The 21829-nt window shown below is 38.6% G+C and overlaps 2 protein-coding genes across 7 annotated transcripts in view; both read right to left on the reverse strand.

Annotated features, from left to right (window-relative positions):
• The window catches only part of mew (multiple edematous wings), a 44082-nt gene that overhangs the window by 4834 nt on the left and 17419 nt on the right, over window positions 1-21829 (reverse strand). For 2 of the 6 annotated variants that reach the window (NM_167354.2, NM_001272574.1), the window contains exons 2-5: window positions 19915-19983; window positions 5742-5869; window positions 792-904; window positions 506-639 (exon numbers count right to left, since the gene is read on the reverse strand). In NM_167354.2, the coding sequence (NP_727679.1) occupies window positions 506-639; window positions 792-904; window positions 5742-5793 (299 nt within the window). In that variant the 5' untranslated portion in view covers window positions 5794-5869; window positions 19915-19983. Of the gene's footprint in view, window positions 1-505; window positions 640-791; window positions 905-4583; window positions 4611-5741; window positions 5870-19914; window positions 19984-21829 lie in introns of all 6 variants that reach the window. The other 4 variants (NM_078590.3, NM_001298267.1, NM_001272576.2 and 1 more) reach the window with 3 other exon arrangements.
• CG32639 (uncharacterized protein) lies at window positions 16683-17324 on the reverse strand. Its single transcript, NM_167355.2, has one exon. It carries the CDS (start codon window positions 17279-17281, stop codon window positions 16853-16855), a length of 429 nt encoding a protein of 142 aa, NP_727680.1. The 5' UTR covers window positions 17282-17324; the 3' UTR covers window positions 16683-16852.

The following is a 21829-nucleotide window of genomic DNA, read 5'->3' on the forward strand; positions in this document are numbered from 1 at the left end:
GCTCCTTGATTTCGGTCATCATGTGGGTGCGGAATCCCCATATATTTCTACTTCCAAACGCTCCCTCCATTTAAATAAATTAAATTTCACCTTTATGAGTGTGACTTTTTTTTTTTACCCTGCAACGACGTCATCGGTGTCACACTTGAGGTGACCCTGCTGCTCCCAACCCCTGAACCTCGTCCAAATCCAACACTTTTCCCCCCAATGCCACACACACACTGCATGCTAATTGGGCGAAACACCCACGCATTATTCATAGCTGGAGATAATTCACCTTGACACTTTTCCTACGCTCCCTCCCCTGCCAGGAAAAACAAACAACTGACCCATGTCAACTGAGAAAGGGAAGAGTATGGGTATGTAACATTTATGTTGATTACATCAACCTGATCAATGGCGATGACCTAGGACAAGCCGCAATGGAATGGATTATGAAATCTGATCGATTTAATACTACATAACTCAATGCATACAGCTTGAAGGACGTGTGAATAGTACTGACCTTTGCACAGGTCGTCCTTTGCAGGGCTCGTGGACCTCTTCGAATTGCAGATCGTTCGTTAGGAGATAGCAGAGACCCTGTCCATAACGATTCTCTCGGACGATGTACATATAGCGATGGGCGCAGACGATTACCTGCAATATTATGCATAGATTTAAAAAAAAAAATTCAATTAGACTTAACGTTTATTCCGTTTTTAAGTGCGATAGAATAGTTAAATGCATAAATTACTTGGATGGTCGTGTTATCTTAGTATTTTCAATCTAAATTCTTTCGATTCGCTTACCTTTCCGCCGGATCCGTTGGCCTGTAGGGGATTCGAACGCACCGTAACGCCCATCCATTGATCCTCCTTGATTTCGTCATTGCCGGGCGGTGAAAGGATTTCGCTGTCGAAGTCTGAGCGAATAACGGGGAATTCGCAGAGAGAGAGAGAAAGAGAGAGTGCAGAGAGAAATTGCAATGTTAACAATTGCCAAAAACGATATGTATCTAATGTGTGTGATCGTGTTTGTGATTGTGTACATTTGTGTGTGTGTGTGTGTGTGTGCATGTCAGCAATAACAACAATAATAATATAACAGTAACAACAACAACTGTAATGGTAATTATAACTAATAATTAATAACTTTATAAAACAACAAGTAGTATGCATTATCAACAGTTTATATACATATTTATAAATGGTAGGAACAACAGTAATCATTCACAATTTTACATACGTACATATGTACATCTGTACAGTAGGGTGGACCTTCGTTGGAAAAGTGTTACCAGTCTGATCAAATGTTCTAAACTGGGTTTAGTGTAAAAAATCGATTTATTACTCATACGCCACGTATACCATTTAATCCCGATTAAATAGTATTTTTACCGCTCGCGGATAGAAGTAACACATTTTATAAAATCAGAGTCCGGCTAATTTTAATTTATTTTAAGATAACAGATATAAAATCAAGCCTTTAAATAATGAAGCCATGTTACAAAATTATGAGCCGAGCTATTAATGACATATTCCTAGAATTATTCAAACGATGGAATTAATGTAATATACATTTCGTAAAATCGTTTCGTAAAGGCTGATAAATGCTGATGAATTTCTAATTGGTTGGCTACAAATATGTATGCATGTATGGTTATTTAGATAATATCGATTATTTTGAAGCAAACCTGAAGTCTCCTTAAGTTTCCAGTACAATTGGAATTACAGTAACTTAAGTTAAACCCAATTTTGTGTTGTATTTGCTGGTCCACCCTGATATCATATTGAACCCGAAATTTAAATTGAAACACAAGCGATAAAATGCAAATTCCAAGCGACTTCAAACTCGGAACAATTGAATTATTTACAGATGATTTTCGGGCAACATGTTTTTTGATTATTTTTTTTTTTTTTTTTGTTTTTGTTGAATGCTGGCGGCATGTTGCACAAAAAGAAAAAGTGGAAGGAGAGGTAAACAAAAAGTTGTTGATTAAACGAAGCATGAAACGAAGCATAAGAGCGGCAAAACCAAAATGGAAAGCGCAGCCGCAAAAAAAAAGAGAGAGAGCCGAACGAAATTGATTTAGAATGCATTTTAAAGCATCAAAGTGTTGAAATATGATAAATGATTATTACACGTGCGAGGGGAAGAGAGATAGACAGTGGAGTTGCAGTGCACTGAAACAAAATCCCCTAACTGTTTTTCTAGTTGTCTAACACTGGTAGTGGTATGGTTTAACATTCACCGTTGTTTGTAAGTGTGCAACAGAATGTTGATTCGAAATATACATATGTGTTTGAATCAACCCAATTTCTTTCGCTGTAGCGTTTCTTTTCGAACTTCTTTCGGTTTGCCTTGGAGCGTGGGCCGTTCTTGACGGGTTTGACGCGTTTTAAAAACGCGCCCGTCTGTCGCGTTTGCGCAGTGAAAGTCGCGCAGCTGGAAGAGCCGCCCAGTGCCACTCCCCCTTTCCACTCCTCAATTTGCCCCTTTTCTGCGTTTCTGACATTGGGCCAACTCGAAAAGAATTCAGTTTTCTGAAGGTAATGGGTGAAAAAAAGGGGTTATGGTTAATGTGCAGCAATGCAGCAATAAAACCTTACCCAAAGCCCCGCATTTTAGTGACCGCCCCCCTATTTCGCAAGCCAAAAATTCCGCACTATTTTCGCTTAAGAATTCGCAATTTGCGGTTATTTTTATGTCGCAGCCAACATTTGTTTTTGCCCCTCATGCGTGCACAGCGAAAAAATATTAAAATACAACGCATAGTAACGCAATTCTGAAATGAAGTGACGATTCTGATTGTTGTTCTATTGGAGATAGTTTAGTGAACTTCTGCTAGAATTATTCTCTGTGTAGCCTAATGTTCTGCACTTCGTTTTGGTATTTTTTGCTGTGCTCCTAGTTTGAGAAATTTGTCACGTTCTGGGGCGGCGCCGTTGGCAAAGCCCACATCTTTGGCTTTAGTATGTATGTTTTTGTTTTTGTTTTTAGAATTTTTCAGACGTTTCTTCTTCTTCTTTTGAAACTGCCACGCTCTGATTGCCAAAAGAGCGAAGAAGAAGAGCGAAGCCAGAGGAGAAAGAAGAAGAGGCAGTGGAAACCCGGTCACAGTGACGTTCAAAAAAATGCAGACGACCCAGTTGCATGTTAACACTCGACTGGCAGAGGGGGTCATAAGCACACAGCAGTATAAAAGCGCAAATGGATCTACATACATACGAGTGAAAACTATGCAAATACTTAATACTCTTTTAAGCATTTTACACTAATTCCGCACATCAATGCTTAATACCAATTACAAAAAAAAAACCGACAAAGGAAAGGCTTTAAGACGCTTTATTTTTTTGAAATTGTATATGCACAAAGATATATATCATATATTATGTCACTGCAATGTGAATTTCTGGAAAATCATATGACACCCTTTACGAGGGTGTAAAGTTAAGAACCCAGCTGCCATGACTATATAATTAGCGCTAAATGAGTCGCCAATTGAAGTCGCCGAAATTGTGAAGCCGCGTATATGGGGCTTTGGGGTTTTTAAATAGGCCCTACTTCACAATTTCTCGCCAATGGTATTGGGTAAAAATTCCGAGAATCAGTTGGGGCATGCTTGGGGGGGAAATGTTTAACATGTGAAGCCGATAATGAAGTTGTCGCTGCAATCGAAGCGTGCAAATGGCTCCGAACAAAAATATTCAGAAATGCCTTCGTATATTTGTTGAAAAATATTTATAGCTAAACTGAATAACAGGGGCAATTATGGTGATTATATTTAAATTCGTTAAGGAATTGCTAGGGATTTGGAAAACAGATGTGACTATTGTCACCAAAAACAAACATATGTTTTTTCAATGACACCATTGCAAATTTCTCAATGTTTTCCATGAAATATCATAAGTCTTACTACTGATTTATTGATAACTAATTGATTAAAACATATTGATAATAATATTACACCCTTATTGATTTTTGTGCGGAGTGTTTATTTCTAATATTTGTGAGATAGTTATAGACATTTAATTAAATAGGTGAGCAAAAATGCACATTTGTACAGCTCAATGTGTAGTTTTAGATACATTTCAATGTTATATGTATACGTACGTACATAATAACTGATTGCAATTAGTGCGCGCATGCGTGGTAGGTCAGTTAAAGTAACAGTTAAAGTAAGAGTGAGGTGCAAGCAATATGGCGGCCATAGGCATACGTGCGTGACTGTACATTCGGTGATCGCACATATTCCAGATTGGCAAAATGTATAATTATGTGTGTACTAGCAATTTATTTACTTTTTGGGCTGGGAGTAAATGTGTGCACTGAATCGAAAGTATGATAAATGCCGGGGTTAATTCAACTCAAATTTAAATTCAAATCAGTAGGTGAACGTATCAAAGCGCAAACCAAAGGAATGATAACTGATTACGGCATACTGGTAATACGTATATGTGTATATGTATATAGGTCGATCGAATATTGAATTGGTGTTAGCGGTTGCGATGAGATGCGCGATCCTTGATCGGGAATCGGGTGGTATTAGGGATCGGTTTTTGGTGGGCAAGACAACAATTAAAGCACCCAAAACCACTTACGCTTATTAATCTCATATGCTCCGTTCGCTAAGGGATTCGTTCGTTCGATTTATCGAATGGCAAATATCGAAAAGATTTGTCAGTATTTTTTGGATAATTGGAGTTGGTCGGGTTAGGATTTCGGGTTGAGGTAGAGACACAAATGAATATCCCAGTTATGCGCACCGAATACGAATTTGGATTTTGACGGAACCAAATAGGTAAAAGGGAGAGCACAAAAAATAAAAACATAAGAAAGAAAAAAGAGAAAAAAAGATCAAATCAATTAAAATTAAATTAAATGTATTCATCGATATCAGTATTTGTGTTTTATATATTTTGAATAAGATGCTAGAACAAAAATCGATATCTATACAGTAGGTACTAGTGGATAATACGAATATATACGAGTAATAATAGTGAGTGGTCATCATGTGATCGAATGATTCAAGGTCTATACGCTTGCAAAGTTAATCGAACGGATCAACATGTGATCGATAAAATGATATTTAATGCGGCGAGTCACACGCAATATTTTTGGTAGACCAATTGACTTAGAGACAAACCCAATTTCATTTCCAATGCAATGACTCTTTTGTCGAATCAATTGCAATCGCTTGCAATGAACCCCCTTTTTTTTATCGATCACAGCGTTCTCACCTACTTAACACTATTAACAAAAGAGTTTTAAATGTTAGATACGTTTAGTCACAGCTCTCTATACAGCTTTTGGCAATCGTTTATGTACAACTCGCAGACTAAATGGGATTTAAATAAAAAAAATATTGGGGCAAACTGAAAATGCGAATCGGTTAGCTAAAAGGCCCGGATGATCCTTGACCCATTGGCACTCCGGTTAGTCACTAGGCAATTGGGAGCGGGATTCGGTATCTACGACTATGACTAGATCTATATAATAGGTACATATATGTTTTTTTTTAAGACTGGCACGAGCCAATCAACCTGCACCAATGAATGGATGTTTATACGGGTTTATAAAGTAGAAAATAAAAGGGATACAGTTACCAAAATTGGGTTAGCAGTTATCGACTTAATTTAACTTATACTTATCATAAGAACCTATTGACTTAAGATTTGAACATATATGTATTTATATTACGAATTTAATTACTAAAAATCCTAGTTAGTTGCTAACCATCACGGATATGATTCACTTACTTCGCCTGCCATCGGTGATCACTTGTTCGCAGTCATCGAAACGCTGTGTCATTGGACACCGCCAGAGGGCGCCAGAGTGTGTGGTGTTCGGCTGTCGATTTTGATCCAATGGAGCTCCCACTAAAACACTGAAAAAATAAATAAACAACGTACGTTCAAGTATGAGAATAAATTTGTAAAATTTCTGATGCATATGCATAGCCTATAGGGTAAATCGAATATAGTTTAATATGTTCTAATATTCTCATAATCATTCTCAACCAACATGTACATAATGTATTCCATCTGCTCTATCAATGCCAGACTTTGTTGTCTTTTACACATGAATGGTATTTTTGATTATATATCTCCGGGTATTTTGCTTTAGCAACCATTTGTAGACTTTAACACTAGCGTGATATTTTTGATTGCCGCTCAAGTGAGAAATAACAGAATTTGAATACGAAACCACCTGCTATTTTCGTTGTGCATATATTTGAACCTAACGATTTGGTAAGCTGATCCCAACCACAATAACCGACCAAGACAAGCGATCTGCGGTCAGTTGCACCTCGGATCTCCTGGGTTATAGTTACACATATGTACATACATAGTATAGCCATGGCTATCGACTAATTGGTAATCTGGTAACTGGTAATCGATTTGTAGGTGGGTTCAATTCAGAGTCAGAGTCAGCGACAATTGCGACTTGGTTCATTGCACTTCAGCCTGGCTCTTTGGATTTTATTCTTTTTTTTTGGGGGCTTGGCCATGCCAAAATGTAATTACTTTGGGCGATAAACGTGTGCAATGGGTGGGTGTAGATTTGTAAGTCTTGAGAGGAGGGTCTTCGATGACTTGGGCGCGTCTGCACGAAAGATTTCGCTAATGAGCAGGCAAATTGCCAAGGAGTTGCGAAAATGCCAAAAGGATATTGTTCAAAATTGTTGGTGAAAAAGGTGTAGTAACTTGGCTACTGGAGTGAATAGGTAAAATATATACGAGTATATGTCAAGTAAAGTGAAATGAAAAGGTTGTTAATTATTATTCAATTAACTGAGAAACACAACATTTTGGTCAGAGAAATGTTGAAATGTTGTGAAAGAGATGCTAGAGAAATACCATACCAAGTTTAATTGCCGTTGCACGAAGAAAGACATTTCTCTAGTGAAAAACTTGGCTAAGAAAATACGCTAAATGGCAACAAAGTAGGGCCAAGAAAAGGCAGCGGCTTGAATGGCAAACAAATAAAAAAAATGAAGCAAAGGTAGAAAAACAAAAAAAAAAAAGCACCCACGTTCGCTCGCTTAACGTGTTTAACATGAATGTTCATTATCCTGCAGCCGTAAGCTCAGCCATAACCCGCAACAACAACAACAACAGCAACTTGCAACAACCGCTGCAACAACAACTGCAACAACAACTGCATCTACTGCGACAACAACAGTTGAAATTGCATGTACGACAACTACAAAACACGAAGGCGAGGATTGGGTTTATGGCGGCCATTAAATGGCACCTACACACCAAACACACACACCACCAAAAGCAAAAGACACTGAAAATAAAATTATAAAAAAAATTTGTTTAATATATTGTTAGATTCCTATAGAATTTGTTAGATTTCAAACAGGAATCTAAAGTTAAAGTTATACGTTCTATGCAAATAACAAAATGATATTAACAAGAGTTGGATTCGAACTCGAACCTTTTGCAAAAATAAAAGAAAACTTTATACCAAACTTCTCTTCTGTTTAAGAAGGTTTTAAACTGAAATAAATCGATTATCTAGATAGTATTTTTCTCTGTGCATCAAGCTTCAGCAATCAACCGTCACAGCAGCAGCATCAAGAGAAAAACCCGAAAGAAAAATCGAAAATAAAAGAAATCTTTAAGTGCCCCAAAGGCAAAACTGGTGGCCAAATTGCCCATGATTGTGATGGTTGAGCGGGGTGCAGAGTGGTTGGTGCTGGGAGTGGTGCTAGTGTTGTGGGTGGTGCAAAAAGAAAAAAAAAGTAGTAAGTAATAAAAAAAGAAGAAGGAGTCCCCTGCTTATGGGCGTGCTGGAAGTTATCGCTTTTGTCGCCTCACAATTGACACATTTGCCCGTTTGGTGGTCTTAAAAACACCAAAAATATCCTGTCAATTCTGGGTTACAAAGTTAAGAGACTATAAAAACAGTTAGTAACCAAAAAAATCACCGAAGCATTAGATTGCAAATATGTTAGAATCAATCGATGATTGATTTAACATGCAAATTAATAGTTTAAAAAATATATATAATACATTTTCAGAACTGAGATAGACTTTAGTAAGAAACAATACATAACATTTGCTTATTGCACTACCCAACACTGTTATTTGGGGCGTTTATAAGTTGACTAAATGTTAATAAAAATAACTCAGCATAATATGTTTGAATCATGAACTTTACCAAACCTCCTTAAACATATAAAATATATCCTACAATACTCTTACTAACCTTTATTTGGTTAATTTAAATGTCGACATATTTCGAAAAGTATGCTTGAATTAAGTTTTACGGCGAATTAAATTAAGAAACCCGTTTCGCAGTTAAGTTCGCCTCCAAAAACATAGCCACAAATGAGGCAACAAAACTAGATCAAGACCCAGTCCGACTTTTGAGCCGGGCTAAGACCTGCTCTCTCCTTCATTTCCCATATTTTTCACGTGTTTGTCTTGTGGTCATTAACGCTGACACTCGGATTGCAACAGACTAACAACAACAGCAACAAAATATATAGAGAGGACGTTAAATCTAGACGCACCGACCTGACCTGAACCTGCCTCATTTTCGTTGGTTTTATGACCGGCTTTGCTTTTGCTTTTGGCCCGGTCCAATGTCTCTTGGAAATATTTAGTTTTTCCCGGTTTGTTTGGACTGCTGCTGCGGCTGCTCATTTAGCAGGTGCCTGCATTTTCCCAATGGTGATGGTAACCAAGTGGTAAGGTATATAAAACATGAGTCACATAAATCTGGTCACCAAACGCCGCTGGCCGTAAATCTTTTGACATGGCGCGAGTCCATAAAACAGTCCTAATGATCTAGCTGGAATTCCGATTTCGTGGAGATGGCGTTGGGAAGTGGGCGGTTTGAGTTGGAAAACGAAGCTGTTTGATTTTATATTTTTCTGGATTCTGGAGCGGGTTGGTTTCTATTTTTTTTTTTTTTTTTATGGCACTTGCCACTTAGCTTATCAATTAGCGGGCTAGTCAAGGGAATCGGGGTGCCAGGGAGGCCTAAGATGGGGATTGATCCCCTCAATTATCGTCGAAGCGAACAAAAATGAATACTGTGAAAAAAAAAACATCAAGTGAAATGCAAATAAGTCATGCCAATATATCAAATCTAGTAATTTACCAATGCAGTAGTCTATTTAATATTGTTTAATATTTTAGATAAATATCTATGAAACTATAAACTATATATGGCATTTTATTTGTAGAATAAATAATGCATCTGTTTCGTTTTTATATTCCTAAAGTGCTTAGTTTTTTATCTCAGTGTAGAAACTGCTCCGCTTGCAATTAAAATCCGATGACGCTGAACTTCTAGCCCTAGCTTTTGGTGGTGGATTTCTTGTTCTGGATTTCGATCTGGATCTGGATCGGGCGAGTATAGTGCATCAAAGGGATGGGGTTAGGAATGGGATGGTTGAAGTGCACTGGCGACGACGACTTAGAATGCGTTTAATTAAATTTGAACATTAATTGCCGCTTTAAGGCGTCGCGCGTGTCGCCTCAATTGCCGAGCTCTCGAAAACCCTTTCAAGTGGCACGGCTCTAATCTAATGAATCCATTCATTCAACCCACTCCACCCGCCACCCGCAGCTGGAGAGACGCTTGTAAGAATTTGATTGTTTGATTGAATAAAAAAAAACGAAGAAAGGAGATCGCTTGATGTCTTGACTCCAATAGAAAAAATTCAATTATTATTTATGCAGCAGGGTGCGGTGGGTTTATTAAATAACTAAGCGTAGAGAAGCTGTTCGCTATGATAAAAATATAAAAAATTCTAGTCTAAATACGATGTTAGAAATATGAACATAAAATACTACTATGAATATGAATGAATGATATGAATATCATACATACTTTATAACATTTTTGTACTGAAGTTAAATAACTATTCTTTAAATACCTATTTTTATGCATTTTTCCACCCTTTCCTTGTTGCTTTATCCACTTGCTCAACCTTCGACGTTCGTCTCCATCCAATTGAGCTTATCCTCCGACTTATTTTCGTAACCCCCATCCACAGAAGGAACTCCCCGAATTGCATTTGCCGGAATTGTGAGTATACTTTGTTGTCTGGTTTGGCTGCCCCTTTCTGGTCCAGCTGTGTTTGCCTTATTTTTTCGTTTTTTTTTTTTTTCGGTTGCTCCCAGTCGTTCCGATGTTTGTGTATCTTATTAGTCATGATTATCACAAGTGTTCCCAAGTGTTTGCCATCGCACACCCGTCCAATCCCCAATATTATATCTTTAAGTGGTGCAACATCAACGGACTCCACTCCTCAGCATATTTATTTATTATCATTTGTCTGCCCCAAGCCAGGCACCAAAAATTCAATTCATTTTCGTCTCGCAGTGACCCCGTGTGAACCCTCTCAATACATCTCTTACTCTTTAAATATTTATGGATCTGCTGGGGACATAGATGCTATATGGTTGGGCTTGTCTCGTCTGGCTGCGAGAAGCACCCTCTTCTAGGATCGATCTATTTCCGGCCATCGGATGCCGTTCCGATTTCGCATTCAGGAATGGGCTAATCAATCTTATGGCGCCAGTTAGATAAGATGAGAGTGCCACTGATTAAATGCTCTTTTGCTGTTACACAGGGGAAAACTACAAAAATTACAGTTTCAAGTTGAGAGTATATAAGTGGAACTAAAGCTGAAAAACATCGTCGTACTTTTGCTGAGTGTTTTTTTTTTTTTTGTTTTTTTGGCCTATCTGCAAATTTGCAAATGTGCTGATTGTGCTTAGGTGTCGCCAGGTGATGTTATTCGGGTCTAATTATGCCCGCGGGGCAATCGCAGTTAGTCACGTTTCGTCTCTATGAGCATATTGTATTTTCAAGGGTGAATCGCCGTAGAGTGGGATGCGTGATTCGCAGGATACTTCCTGCTGCGGCAGGATGAAGTTATCAGAGAAGGATGAGTTGCCCGTTTCCTACCGGCAGTTTATCTACCTGAACTCTGGTTACCTGTCCGATCGGAATCAAAGATAGGCGACATGCGGTGTCGTTTACCTGCAGCTGTCTTTAAAAGTCGAAAGAAATACCACATACATATGTACGTACATACAACATACTTCGGGGGATTTTCGAGGAGAGGCTGTGCTCTTGCAGCATTAGAATTGAAATCCGATTGTCCATTGTCGATTGCCCACATTTGGAATTGTGTTTCGGGTTTAATGGGATGGGGGGGTATGTTAAGCCTGACATTCAATGGCAACCAAAATCAAATTACGAATACGAATAGCCTGTCGATAATAGCAACAGAAGCAACTGAATTACCATTGCCTAATTCAATTTGCGCATTAAGTCGACAAGTTCGCGTTGACGATTGACACTCGCACCACGGGCTCAATGTCAAAGACATCCATCAACTTTGTTATTTATTTTTTTATTTTTTGGGGGGAAAAGACAGAGAAATAAAGAAAATACATAGAAAGTGTATGACGAAGTGAGAGATTCTTAAGATACAATATTTGAAAGATACAGATGTATTGCTTATGGTTATTCGGTTATATCAAGTTCTTAGCTTATTATGATTATATTAAAAGTTCTCCTTTTGCTTTTTCGTTCAATTTCGCTTCGAAGAAAAATCGATTTTTATGCAACTCTAGCATTTATTTCGGGAATTCATTCCTCATATATCGCTCCCAAAACATTTCAAGGCATCTGATTTCGTATGATTCCAAACAACTCAACCCTATATGCATGCCACTCCTCTTCATCGACCTCCCCCCCCTTTCCCCTACTCATTATTCCGCTGCATATATTTCGAATCCATTCTGGCTGCAGTCAACCCGAGAATATGTGACCTTCCATCAGCGGATCCCTCAACGCAAGACGACGTAACCTAACCCAACCCAATAACCCGAAAGATTTGTCACATCAGAAACTACAAAATACATCCGACAAACAACAAACAACAGCGAAAAAACATAATTCAATAATAATTTGTCGCTTTTCGGGTTTTCGGTTTCCTTTCAATTTCTTGGGGAGTATTTCATTTTTGGAGGGGTCGCGGCGATGGATTAAAATTCAAGACGGGCAGTCACCGAACGCGCATAATTTGATGGGATTTGGTTAAGTCATTCGTTCTCTGGGCGGCGATGTGCTGGTGGGCGTGGCATGTCAAGGTGTCGCAGCGACGCGCGTGTCCAAACCAAAAAAAAAAAAATAACAAACAAAAAAAGCCGCGAAGATTTCTTGCCTGAATGAAGTCATGCCCAAAATCGTTGGGAAACCAAAGCCCTCAAGGGTTTTCGTCCGTTTTTATTTCTTTGGGGCCTGTTAATCATTTGTTTTGCCTTATATTGATGTGCAGTGTGGTTATAGATATCGGATCCCATTAGCTAACATCCGTGGATGTTTCAATTTGCACAAAGCCAAATCCAAATCTAAATCCATAATGGGAGGCAGGCACGCGTTTCCGCCGCGGGTCAAGAACATAATGTGTCCATTAGATGGTAAAACAAGACGCCAAAAATAGCTGAAGTGGGGATCTGGCCAAGTTGATGACGCCTTCGATGGCGCCGCCTATAAGTGCGGAAACTTCCAAAAAAAAAAACGCAGGTCGAGAATAATGCAAATTAGGTAGGTTCTATACTTTATACCATTTAAAAAATCTAGGAAAATCAGTTCATAGTTGTTAATACATTTGTTTAAAATATATTGTCTATATAGCAAAGTATCCTATCCATGCCACTTTAATTTTGTCAAAAGGGTAATTTGCAGTACAATAGAAACACTGCATTTGAAATATAAAATTGACCGAATCATAATAATAATACTGTTCATTAACATTGGCCTAAAGTCTCATTGTTTTTGCCATGGCAACGCATTGTTGTTCATAAAAAATACTTAATTATGACTGGCTACATTGAACCGAACCTAAATTGGGGTAAGGCCTAAAAAAGCGCTCTGGGAAAATGAGCAAGCTGCGCATTTTGTTGGACCAACCTAGTTTCATTCCATTCGATTGGGTCGTCATCGCTCACGGCTCGTTAATTTGGCCAACCGTATGGGAAATTGATACAGGAAATGCAGCCCCGATGGGCCTAGTGCTAACTGATAACTCTGACCAAAATTCGTGCGTTGTTCGCAGCTGTGTGGCTCAGATTAATTGTGGGTCAACACAAATGCAGATGTTTGCTCGCATATGTATGTATCTCGCTGATCTACATATGGTGCCGTATCTGTGTGTGTGTGTGTGTGTGTATGGCCACTGGAGCGTTAAATTGCCGCGGTAGCCCGCTTAACCGCCTACCCAGCTACCCATCGAACCAAACCATAGACCCACCATCGATACGTTTGCCCAATTGCACAGAGAAAAATGAAAGCTAAGCTGGGTTGGGTGACAGTACTGGCGCCCAACGTGGGGCATTCGCAATAAGCTCAATTTCAAAGATACAAAATTGGTGTAAATCTTTCCAAGTTAATACATACATATATGTATTTTCTCTCAGTGCAACTTTGAGCTCCACATCCCCTTTAACCATCAACGTAAACCAAGTAGCACAAATTGGCCCGCGGCTTTGCAGCTTATCGCGTTTTGTATTTGAATTTTGTCGTTGGGAAAGCGGCCCAGCGGTTTCATTTCCATTTCCCCCGACTGGCAAGCCATTTCCATTATGACAATTGATGGCAAGGTCAAGCGGTTGGATCAGCGTTCGGAAATTTGTCTCTGGCAAATGCGCATGCGCAGCTTCAGGCCTGAATTAATCTCTACAGTGATAGCTCGCTAAAAGAAGTCAAGCATTTAAGAGAATAGATCTTCTGTGAAAAAAAAAAAGAAGTAGCACATACTTTGGGAGAACATACTTTTATTGAAACCTATTTGATTTGTTGTTGCTATATGTCTTATAGAAGCTTGACTGTATTTCTTTGCCTCCTCCTTTTTTTTTACTAGTAAACAAATTGTTGTTGCTTCAGGCCTTCTGGCTTCAGGTTGCCTTAAGAAACTCAAAGATAAGAGTTTTTCAAGAGGCAGAAAAAGTGCAGAGCCTGCGGATGGTTGATTAATTTGATAAACCGAGCGATATATATTGCTTGCCGGCTAATGAAGCCAATCCAATTAATTTCTAACTGTTCGCGGAAGATAGTCTAATGATAAAAGTGTGTTTCTTGCAAAACGAAGTCAATTAAACGATGGTAACCTATTGACCATGATCTATATATTATACATATATCATATACTATGCTTGGTGACAAAGCCGTTGTCCAAACAAGCTAAACCATCCTGAAACAAGAAACTATTTTCATGGCTACAGAAGAAAAAAGACTTTTAGGGTTTTTGATACGATGGTCAGGTCAGGGTTAGCTACATATATGTCGGGTTCCAAGTTCTTATATCTTTCTCTTTGTACGAGTGTTGCGTTGTGTGGCACATTTATGGGAACTGACATGGCGGCAATAAAAATGTTAACGCGCCCATGCCCCAAAAGAGAGTGAGTGAGGAAAGGGGGCATGGAGATGCAGGGGGATGACCATATTTAAACATAATTTCGTTTTTTATTATCCTTTCATGACAAAGGCGAAGCCGCACCATAAACAAATACACATATATGCATATGCGTGTGTATATCCACATAGCCAGAAGAATCTGAAGAAGAGCCGAAGAAGGCTTGGAGACAATGACGTTTAATAGCGGTCGCTAAGTGGGAAGGCAACTGAAGAAGGGTACACACACCGTAAGAAAAAAATATATAAAACTTATGTAATAAAATATTCGAAAATATATCTTTCAGCATATCACAATATCTTTCATTTATAACCTATTTTATATTTGCTCCGCAAATCTCTTGAATTCAATCTAATGTAATCATTGAAATTCAATTGAGATGTTTTCTTCAGTGTAGAAAAAAGGCGAAGGGTACGAGGATGGAATGAGCGAAGGACAAGGACCAGGGCAAAAAGGTGAGCGATAGCCGGTGAAGAGGGAAATGCCGTCATAGGTAAACAAAACAACTGGCTGGCAGGTAAATTACAAACAGCAACAGATGAAGAGGAACGAATGCCATAATACACTGAGAAAAACAGGTGATTATGCGGTAGGCAGTGATGCTTGCGAATATAAAGTAATTATTGTTTTTATAGCAATAGCAGATTAACTAATTGCTAACTAATTGCTTACGCAGAATATAAAAACTTTTGTTAATATCTTGTTAATAAAAAGAGTTTTTCGATTAATATCTTTCTGTGTATTCTACTGAGCAGCGAGAGAGCAGGACTGGAGTCTTCTCCTTCATAATTTAGTGTTGTTATTGTCTGGCTTTGGATTTGAATTTGAAAGAATTATGCGCGAGAGAGAGAGGGGGGGGGGAGAGGGCAGTGGAGTGAGCGAGAGCGACTGACATGGCCACACACCGCGAGAGATGCCAGGTGAAAGAGAGACGGGGAGAGACGTGCCCCCCCAACGAGGAAGAATGCTAGAAAGGGAGGGAGCAATTGTAAGAAAACCTGGGATTTCCCAATATATGTATGTAAGCCCATATTTTGACATAATTTTTGTTGCTGCCCATTTAAGTACAGTGGACACCAGAGAAATCAACACGCCGAAGGACTTAATTAAAAATAAAGAAACTATTATCACATATAAATTACAATCATTTCGAATTCGGACGTCTTCTTTAGCCAGTGCTTACTTTAGTTAAGGCTGTACTCAATATTCGATTAGTGTTACAAAACATTTGATAAGATAAGATTTGATAAAAAATCTAATGACGATCATCCATTACATAAGTCGATACTGTACTCCAACTGCCTACAAAAAAAGTGTTGTTGTTTTCGCTGATTCTCTGTAGATGCGGGCTGTAAGTCGTATAAATTTTAATTATGTCGCCATAAACTAAACTGAAAACGACACACCCCTCCGCCCTCCTAAAAAAAAACAAATAAAAACAAAAACAATTCTGCGTGCTTGGCGTTTAATGCTTTTATTTTCTTGTTTTTATTTTTATTTTTTTGTTTCCGTCTTTGTCAGTTTTTCGCTGGCTGTAGTTAAATTGTTTTTTTTTTCTTTTTTTTTTTGGTGCTTTGCTTTTTGGTGGTGTGCGCATAAAATTTGCATAAATTACACGCGTCGACACTGACAAGTAAATTTACTTTGAAGGCAGACAACCCCCCTTCTGGGAACCCCCACCCCCCTCCCCCCCCTTGGAACGAAAAGCAGTCGCCGCCACTGTTATTGCTTTATTTTTGTCACATTCAGCGACAGTTAGTCGAGTGCTGTTTTAGGCCATTATGTTAATGAGTTTTAATTGAAGAGTCCGCAATATGAGCATATTATTTATGGCGACTTTTATTATTATTTTTATTTTTTTTTTTTTTGCTCTCTGAAAAATTTCCATTTCATTTTCGGCCTTATGTGGGCGCCTGCAGGGGGGTTTTTTTGGGGGGGTGGGCTTTGGATGGGATGGCTGAGTTTGCAAGACTTTTATGTGATCAGCAACTTGTTGTCTGGGTTTTAAATTACCATATTGAACGGCATATGCATGTTATGTTAATTTTAAGTCGCACTTAATTAAATGGATTATATGTGGGTGGAAATCACATTTAATTTTCTGGCCTTGAGAGGCAATTACATTCAAGCCACTGGGACCAATTTCCCCAAGGACCCCTATTGTGTAATATTGAAGGTTTTAAGTTTTAAGATTTCGCAGTTAATTATCGTGGGACTAGCTAATTATAAGACTTTGCATATAATTAATGATGAATGTTTTGTATTATAAATGAACTTTTGTTACTCCAAAGCAAATATTACAAATTCCTTAGTTTGGAATCAAAAGGAATAATTCAAAATTTGTATAGCCATTGAGATAACTAAGAAGCTTTTCTTATACAGCAACAATTCCTTTGAACAATATTAATGGTAATGCTAGTGAAAATAATTGGCGAATGCCCTTCGCAACTTGCCAAAAACGCCAAGTCCACCGGCCGTACTTCGCTCCCTTGATGGCTTGGGATTAAGGGATGGATCATCCTCCATACGACCCACATGCCAGTGGATCTGCACGTTGCACACCACCAGACGCTTGGCCATTAGAACGCCCAGCTGCAGATGCTCCGCGGTTGCGAATCTCAGCTCTAGACCATTCTTCCTTTTGCGATGCGCGTTCATCGAACAGAAGCGTGAGAAAATGGCCAGCAATTCATCATCGGTGCCGGATGGAAATCCGTGCAAGCTCAGCCACTCGTTGCTGGTCAGATCATCCGAGGAACCACCGGTTCTGGCCTGCTCCACATCCGGTTCCGGTCCCTCATCGCTATCACTTTCAGTTTGGCTCTGAGAACTGTACTCAGTCATGATTCGATTGGGTATACTTAACTCAAAGGAGCGACGGACTTCTCTATGATAACTGAGTTGTTTCAAAACATATTCACATTTTTAGCCCAGCAAAAAAAAATATAGGTTTCTATGATATATTTTGTTACCTCTTATCGTAAATGCGCCGTGAACGTTGGCAGCTGTTCAAACAAAAAACAAAAAACTTAACTTCAAACAAATAAGATCCACTGGCAGATATGTATGTTTTACTCAGATATTTTTCTCGATAATGTGCCACAAGAGCGATACGTATAATTTATATATTTTTTGCATTTATAGTTATATTACATTTATGCAGTATTATTAATAAATACCAGAGTAAATCGAATTTGGAACGAGGCTAGGGCAACATATGTTGTATAGAAAGAGACAGTAAATTCCATCCCAGATACTTGTGACTATCCTCCCCTTGCTTTCTATATTGTAAGTGGGTCAAACATTTGGGCCATGCGGCATGAACATTTTTGTATTACCCGATAGCCACTATCAGTGGATGAAATACGAACGAATACATAATTCCAATGGATTTGGTGTAATCATTATTGTTATGTACATCGCGATTGAACTCTAATCCGTATCGCCTCATTTTATGAACGGAATACTTAAGAGTTTTTGTTTATTTTCGAGGGCTCTTCGTTTATTATTGCTGCGATCATTGGGAATTCATCGCATCCGGAGGAGGCAATCAATTTTGAATTCACTACGATTTGGTTTGGTTTTTCAGTTCGTTTACAAAACAAGTAAATTGATTCAGAAACTTTGGTGGATTTTCGTGTATTATAAATACAATCAACGAACTTCTATTAAGAACGTTTTGCAACTTGGGCTGACAAAAAAGTTGCATTCATAGCCAGCCGGAAGAATTTTTTTTATTCAGAGCTCTGAAAAAAAATAAAACGCTATAAAAATGTCAGCGTGGGTCTTGCATTCGAACTGTGATAAGCTTTGAATCCGAAATCAAAGCGAATTCTTACAAATTCGCCAGCTTGGGAATTCAAATGCGAAATTCCGACAGCCCCACGAGCAGTCATAAAAATTTGCAAGTTCATTAGGTCCGTTGACTTTTATGGGTGACTGTGCGATATACGCCTGGCATATATGTATATCTGGGAATCGCCCACAGGGATATTGAAATACTGGAATGCTCGAAAACAGCCATTTGCGCCCTCAGATATTCAAAAATATCCATTACTTTTGCACGTCCAGCTACTGTTATCTCGCTTGCTCTCCTCTCATTGCCATTCTCGCTCTCACTCTCTCACTGTCTCTCTCTCTCTCTCCCTCGCACACTGTATAAATTTGTTGGGAGCGCAAAAACTGCATTAAGTACTCAAAGGAAACCCAAGAAACGGCTGAAAATCAGCAGTAAAATATAACATTATATTGAAAAAGAGGTTTTTTTTTTTTAATTAGGTATCGAAATCAGTTATAAATTTGAACTGAAAGGTGGTATTCATAGGAAGAACTTATGTTAAAATTGAGAAATAATGTACATTATATAAAATAATTATAAACTTACATAGCAACATGTGCATTTTTCCTTAGTTTAGGAATAAAAAATCTGTTTTGTAATTAAAGATTCATTATTCTTTAAGATTTCTATGCATATAGGGTTTTTTTTTAAACCCAATATTAAAGTAAAGAACCTTTCTTAATAATCTTTTGTCACTGTTGCAGGCACGGAATCTGATCTCTTTGCATGCTCAATTAACTTCCAGAGAACTTGAGCACGGTGGTGCAGAATGGCTTGGTGGCTCAGTGGTGCAGTTTTGCAGCATTGCAGTTATGCAGTCTTATGCTGGCAAATTTATCGCTCTGCCAGAGCTGTCAGCCTGATGAGCGTCGACATGGCAGGCTAACAGCCACAACGCTGACTGCTAATCCACTGCACCACCCCCACCGCCGGGGGAACCACCCCCCTCAGCCCCCTCGGCCTCTCATCACCCCAGCCAGCAGCCAACTAAAACCACTCAAACGCAACTACAACTGCTTGACTGTCCAAGCGAATGCTTGTTCAAATGTGCTCAAATTTGAATTTCAAATGCGTTTGGCTGTTGCTGCCGTTGTTAACATTTTGCACTGAGAACAAATAAGTTCATATTTTTCCGCTAAAAATTTATTTTTCAACTTCAACTCTGCTAAATTACTTAGTTTTGGTTCTCAAGATCTTCTAAATAATTCTAAGCTATGTTTAAGTATTTCAGAAATTTTATTTTTGTAACACAAGTATTTGGCAGTGCAAATTTTTCGTGTGCAATTGCAATTGCTGTTGCAGTTGCAATTTATGTTGCAGTTGGATTTGCAGTAGTTGCTGCTGTGTGGCTGCCTCATATCATCTGCCAAGTTGTCAGCGGAAGTGTTGATGAATTTATTTGTCAAAATCGCATTAAGCGGCTGACTTAATGAAACCACCACCGCCAAAAACAGCACCACCCGCACTGGAAAAATATATGTATGTATGTATGTACATATGTACATATATCTTGAAATGTCCACGTTTCTGTCAGGTTTTTTCGTACCCTTTGTGCGTATTTTGTGTGCCTGATTGACATTTAAATGCAAACTGTCAGTCTGTTTTTGTTTTTCATTCACTGCATTGTTATTGAACTCACAATGTGATATCCGAACATTTTGTGCCTTAATTAAGCACAGCTGCAGCTAATGGGTTAAGCAGTACATACCTGAAAAAGACGAAGAAAAATGCTCAATTAATATTATTCGAATAGTAAATTGAATTGTATAGTGCTGTAAAAGGTTTTGGTAAGCAACCCAAAGTGAATGCAAATATTAAACCACTCGTAACACCATTTTCACATTTCTTTTCTTTTTTCCTGGTCTTTAAATTTAAATTTAAATTAAAATTATTTGCCATCGCTTTTTTAATAACAACAACAAGCTGCAGCAGCCAAGGTGGCAAGAATACCAAAGTTCTGAAAGTGTTGATTACTTGGCTGTTTTTTTTTTTTAGCTAGAGTGAAAGATACATTCGTAATGAACACGGAAAACAGTTGAATGTATGTTTAATACAAATATTATGATGGTAAACATGTATATTATTTAACATGAAAATATTGAGTCCCATCCGTATCACATTCCTGTGCTTAAAATAAGTATTTTTTCCTTGAAGTTCGTTGAATGGAATGCGGCCATATCAAAGTTTTTTGCCCTTTGACGAGCTCGATATCATAGCCTCGGATAAGATAATGCTGCCCAAGTGTCAATAATATACCCGTTGAAGAGAGTCGGTTTTCGCGGCAACACTGATGGTCGCATCGCAGTTGGAAGTTGCATGCCGCAGATGCACGCTCGCGATTTGCCAGTTTTGGGTTTTTTTTTTACCTGAGGGTTCAAAATGTGGTAAGCTGGTAAGCTGGAGCTTTGCACCCACGCTTTGTTTTGCCATTGCCTTTGGTGCTGCTGCCCACGCGCAATCGATAAGGGCGAATAAATAATATTTATTTATACCGCATATAGCGTAACGCCCCCATAGCAAATGGTGCCTGTCAATTAGGAGCGGATAAAAACCCTTTGCAGATACACAAAATACACAATCTGTGTAGGAAACAACAGCAGCACCCTGGGGACGCCTGACAGCCCCTTATCATTCTTGCAAATTATGTAAGTTAAGTGATGAAAATACAAAAAAAAATATTCATAATTGTCACAAAAATTATTCCCTGGAGAGGGAGGCACTTTGATTAATGATGAATTTCATAAGAAGTGTAAAAGTAAATAGGAAAATAGGGGCGTAATATTGAAAGTGTACTTTTTTTTTGAACCAGCAATTCCTAAAAATTACTTATCATTCTGCTTGTAGAACCAACCATCCTCTGGTTATCGGCCTAAAGTTGGCCCAACTGTCGACTGCAATGTGCATAGACGATCCTCGGCAGCGATTCCTATGCACATAACACAACATACATACATACGTACATACCTCTACCCCATTCCCACCACGTAATCCCCTTTTGCTCCTTTTGCCCACGGAATCGTCATGCATTGCCATTTTTGGTATTTTCAGCCAATTAGCGGCGCAAAGGCTTCAAATGTTAAGTAAAAGCGAAACGGGCTAACGAAACGTGGCCAAGAGCTCCTTGGCCAACAGGCCATCGATGCCAACTGGCCGAGCAACTTGCATTTTTAATGGTACTGCCACAGGCGGCGGCTAAGGAGGAGATTCCAAGGGGGGAGGAGATTCTGGCGGAGATGGCCAGAAGATGCTTAGCTGAATTTTGGTCCTTTGAGATGGTACAAAGATCGTGACACGATCTTAATAATTGCAATTTTCAAACTTGCTACATATAAATGTAAGACATTTTCAGTCTAAACTATATTAAGTTTGTCTTTAGCATTGATGTTGAAGGGTATTTATTATCTAATCATAAGTATCGTTACTTGGACAACAAACTAAAATCAAACAATAAATTGGAGTAGCACATTGTTGGTAATAACATACGATAAGGTAAAAATAAAACTAATAATTACTTAATGCGTCACAGATAAAAACCTGTATGCTATTGCATCATG

This window comes from Drosophila melanogaster, chromosome X (assembly GCF_000001215.4).
Source record: "Drosophila melanogaster chromosome X".
Lineage (NCBI taxonomy): Eukaryota > Metazoa > Arthropoda > Insecta > Diptera > Drosophilidae > Drosophila > Drosophila melanogaster.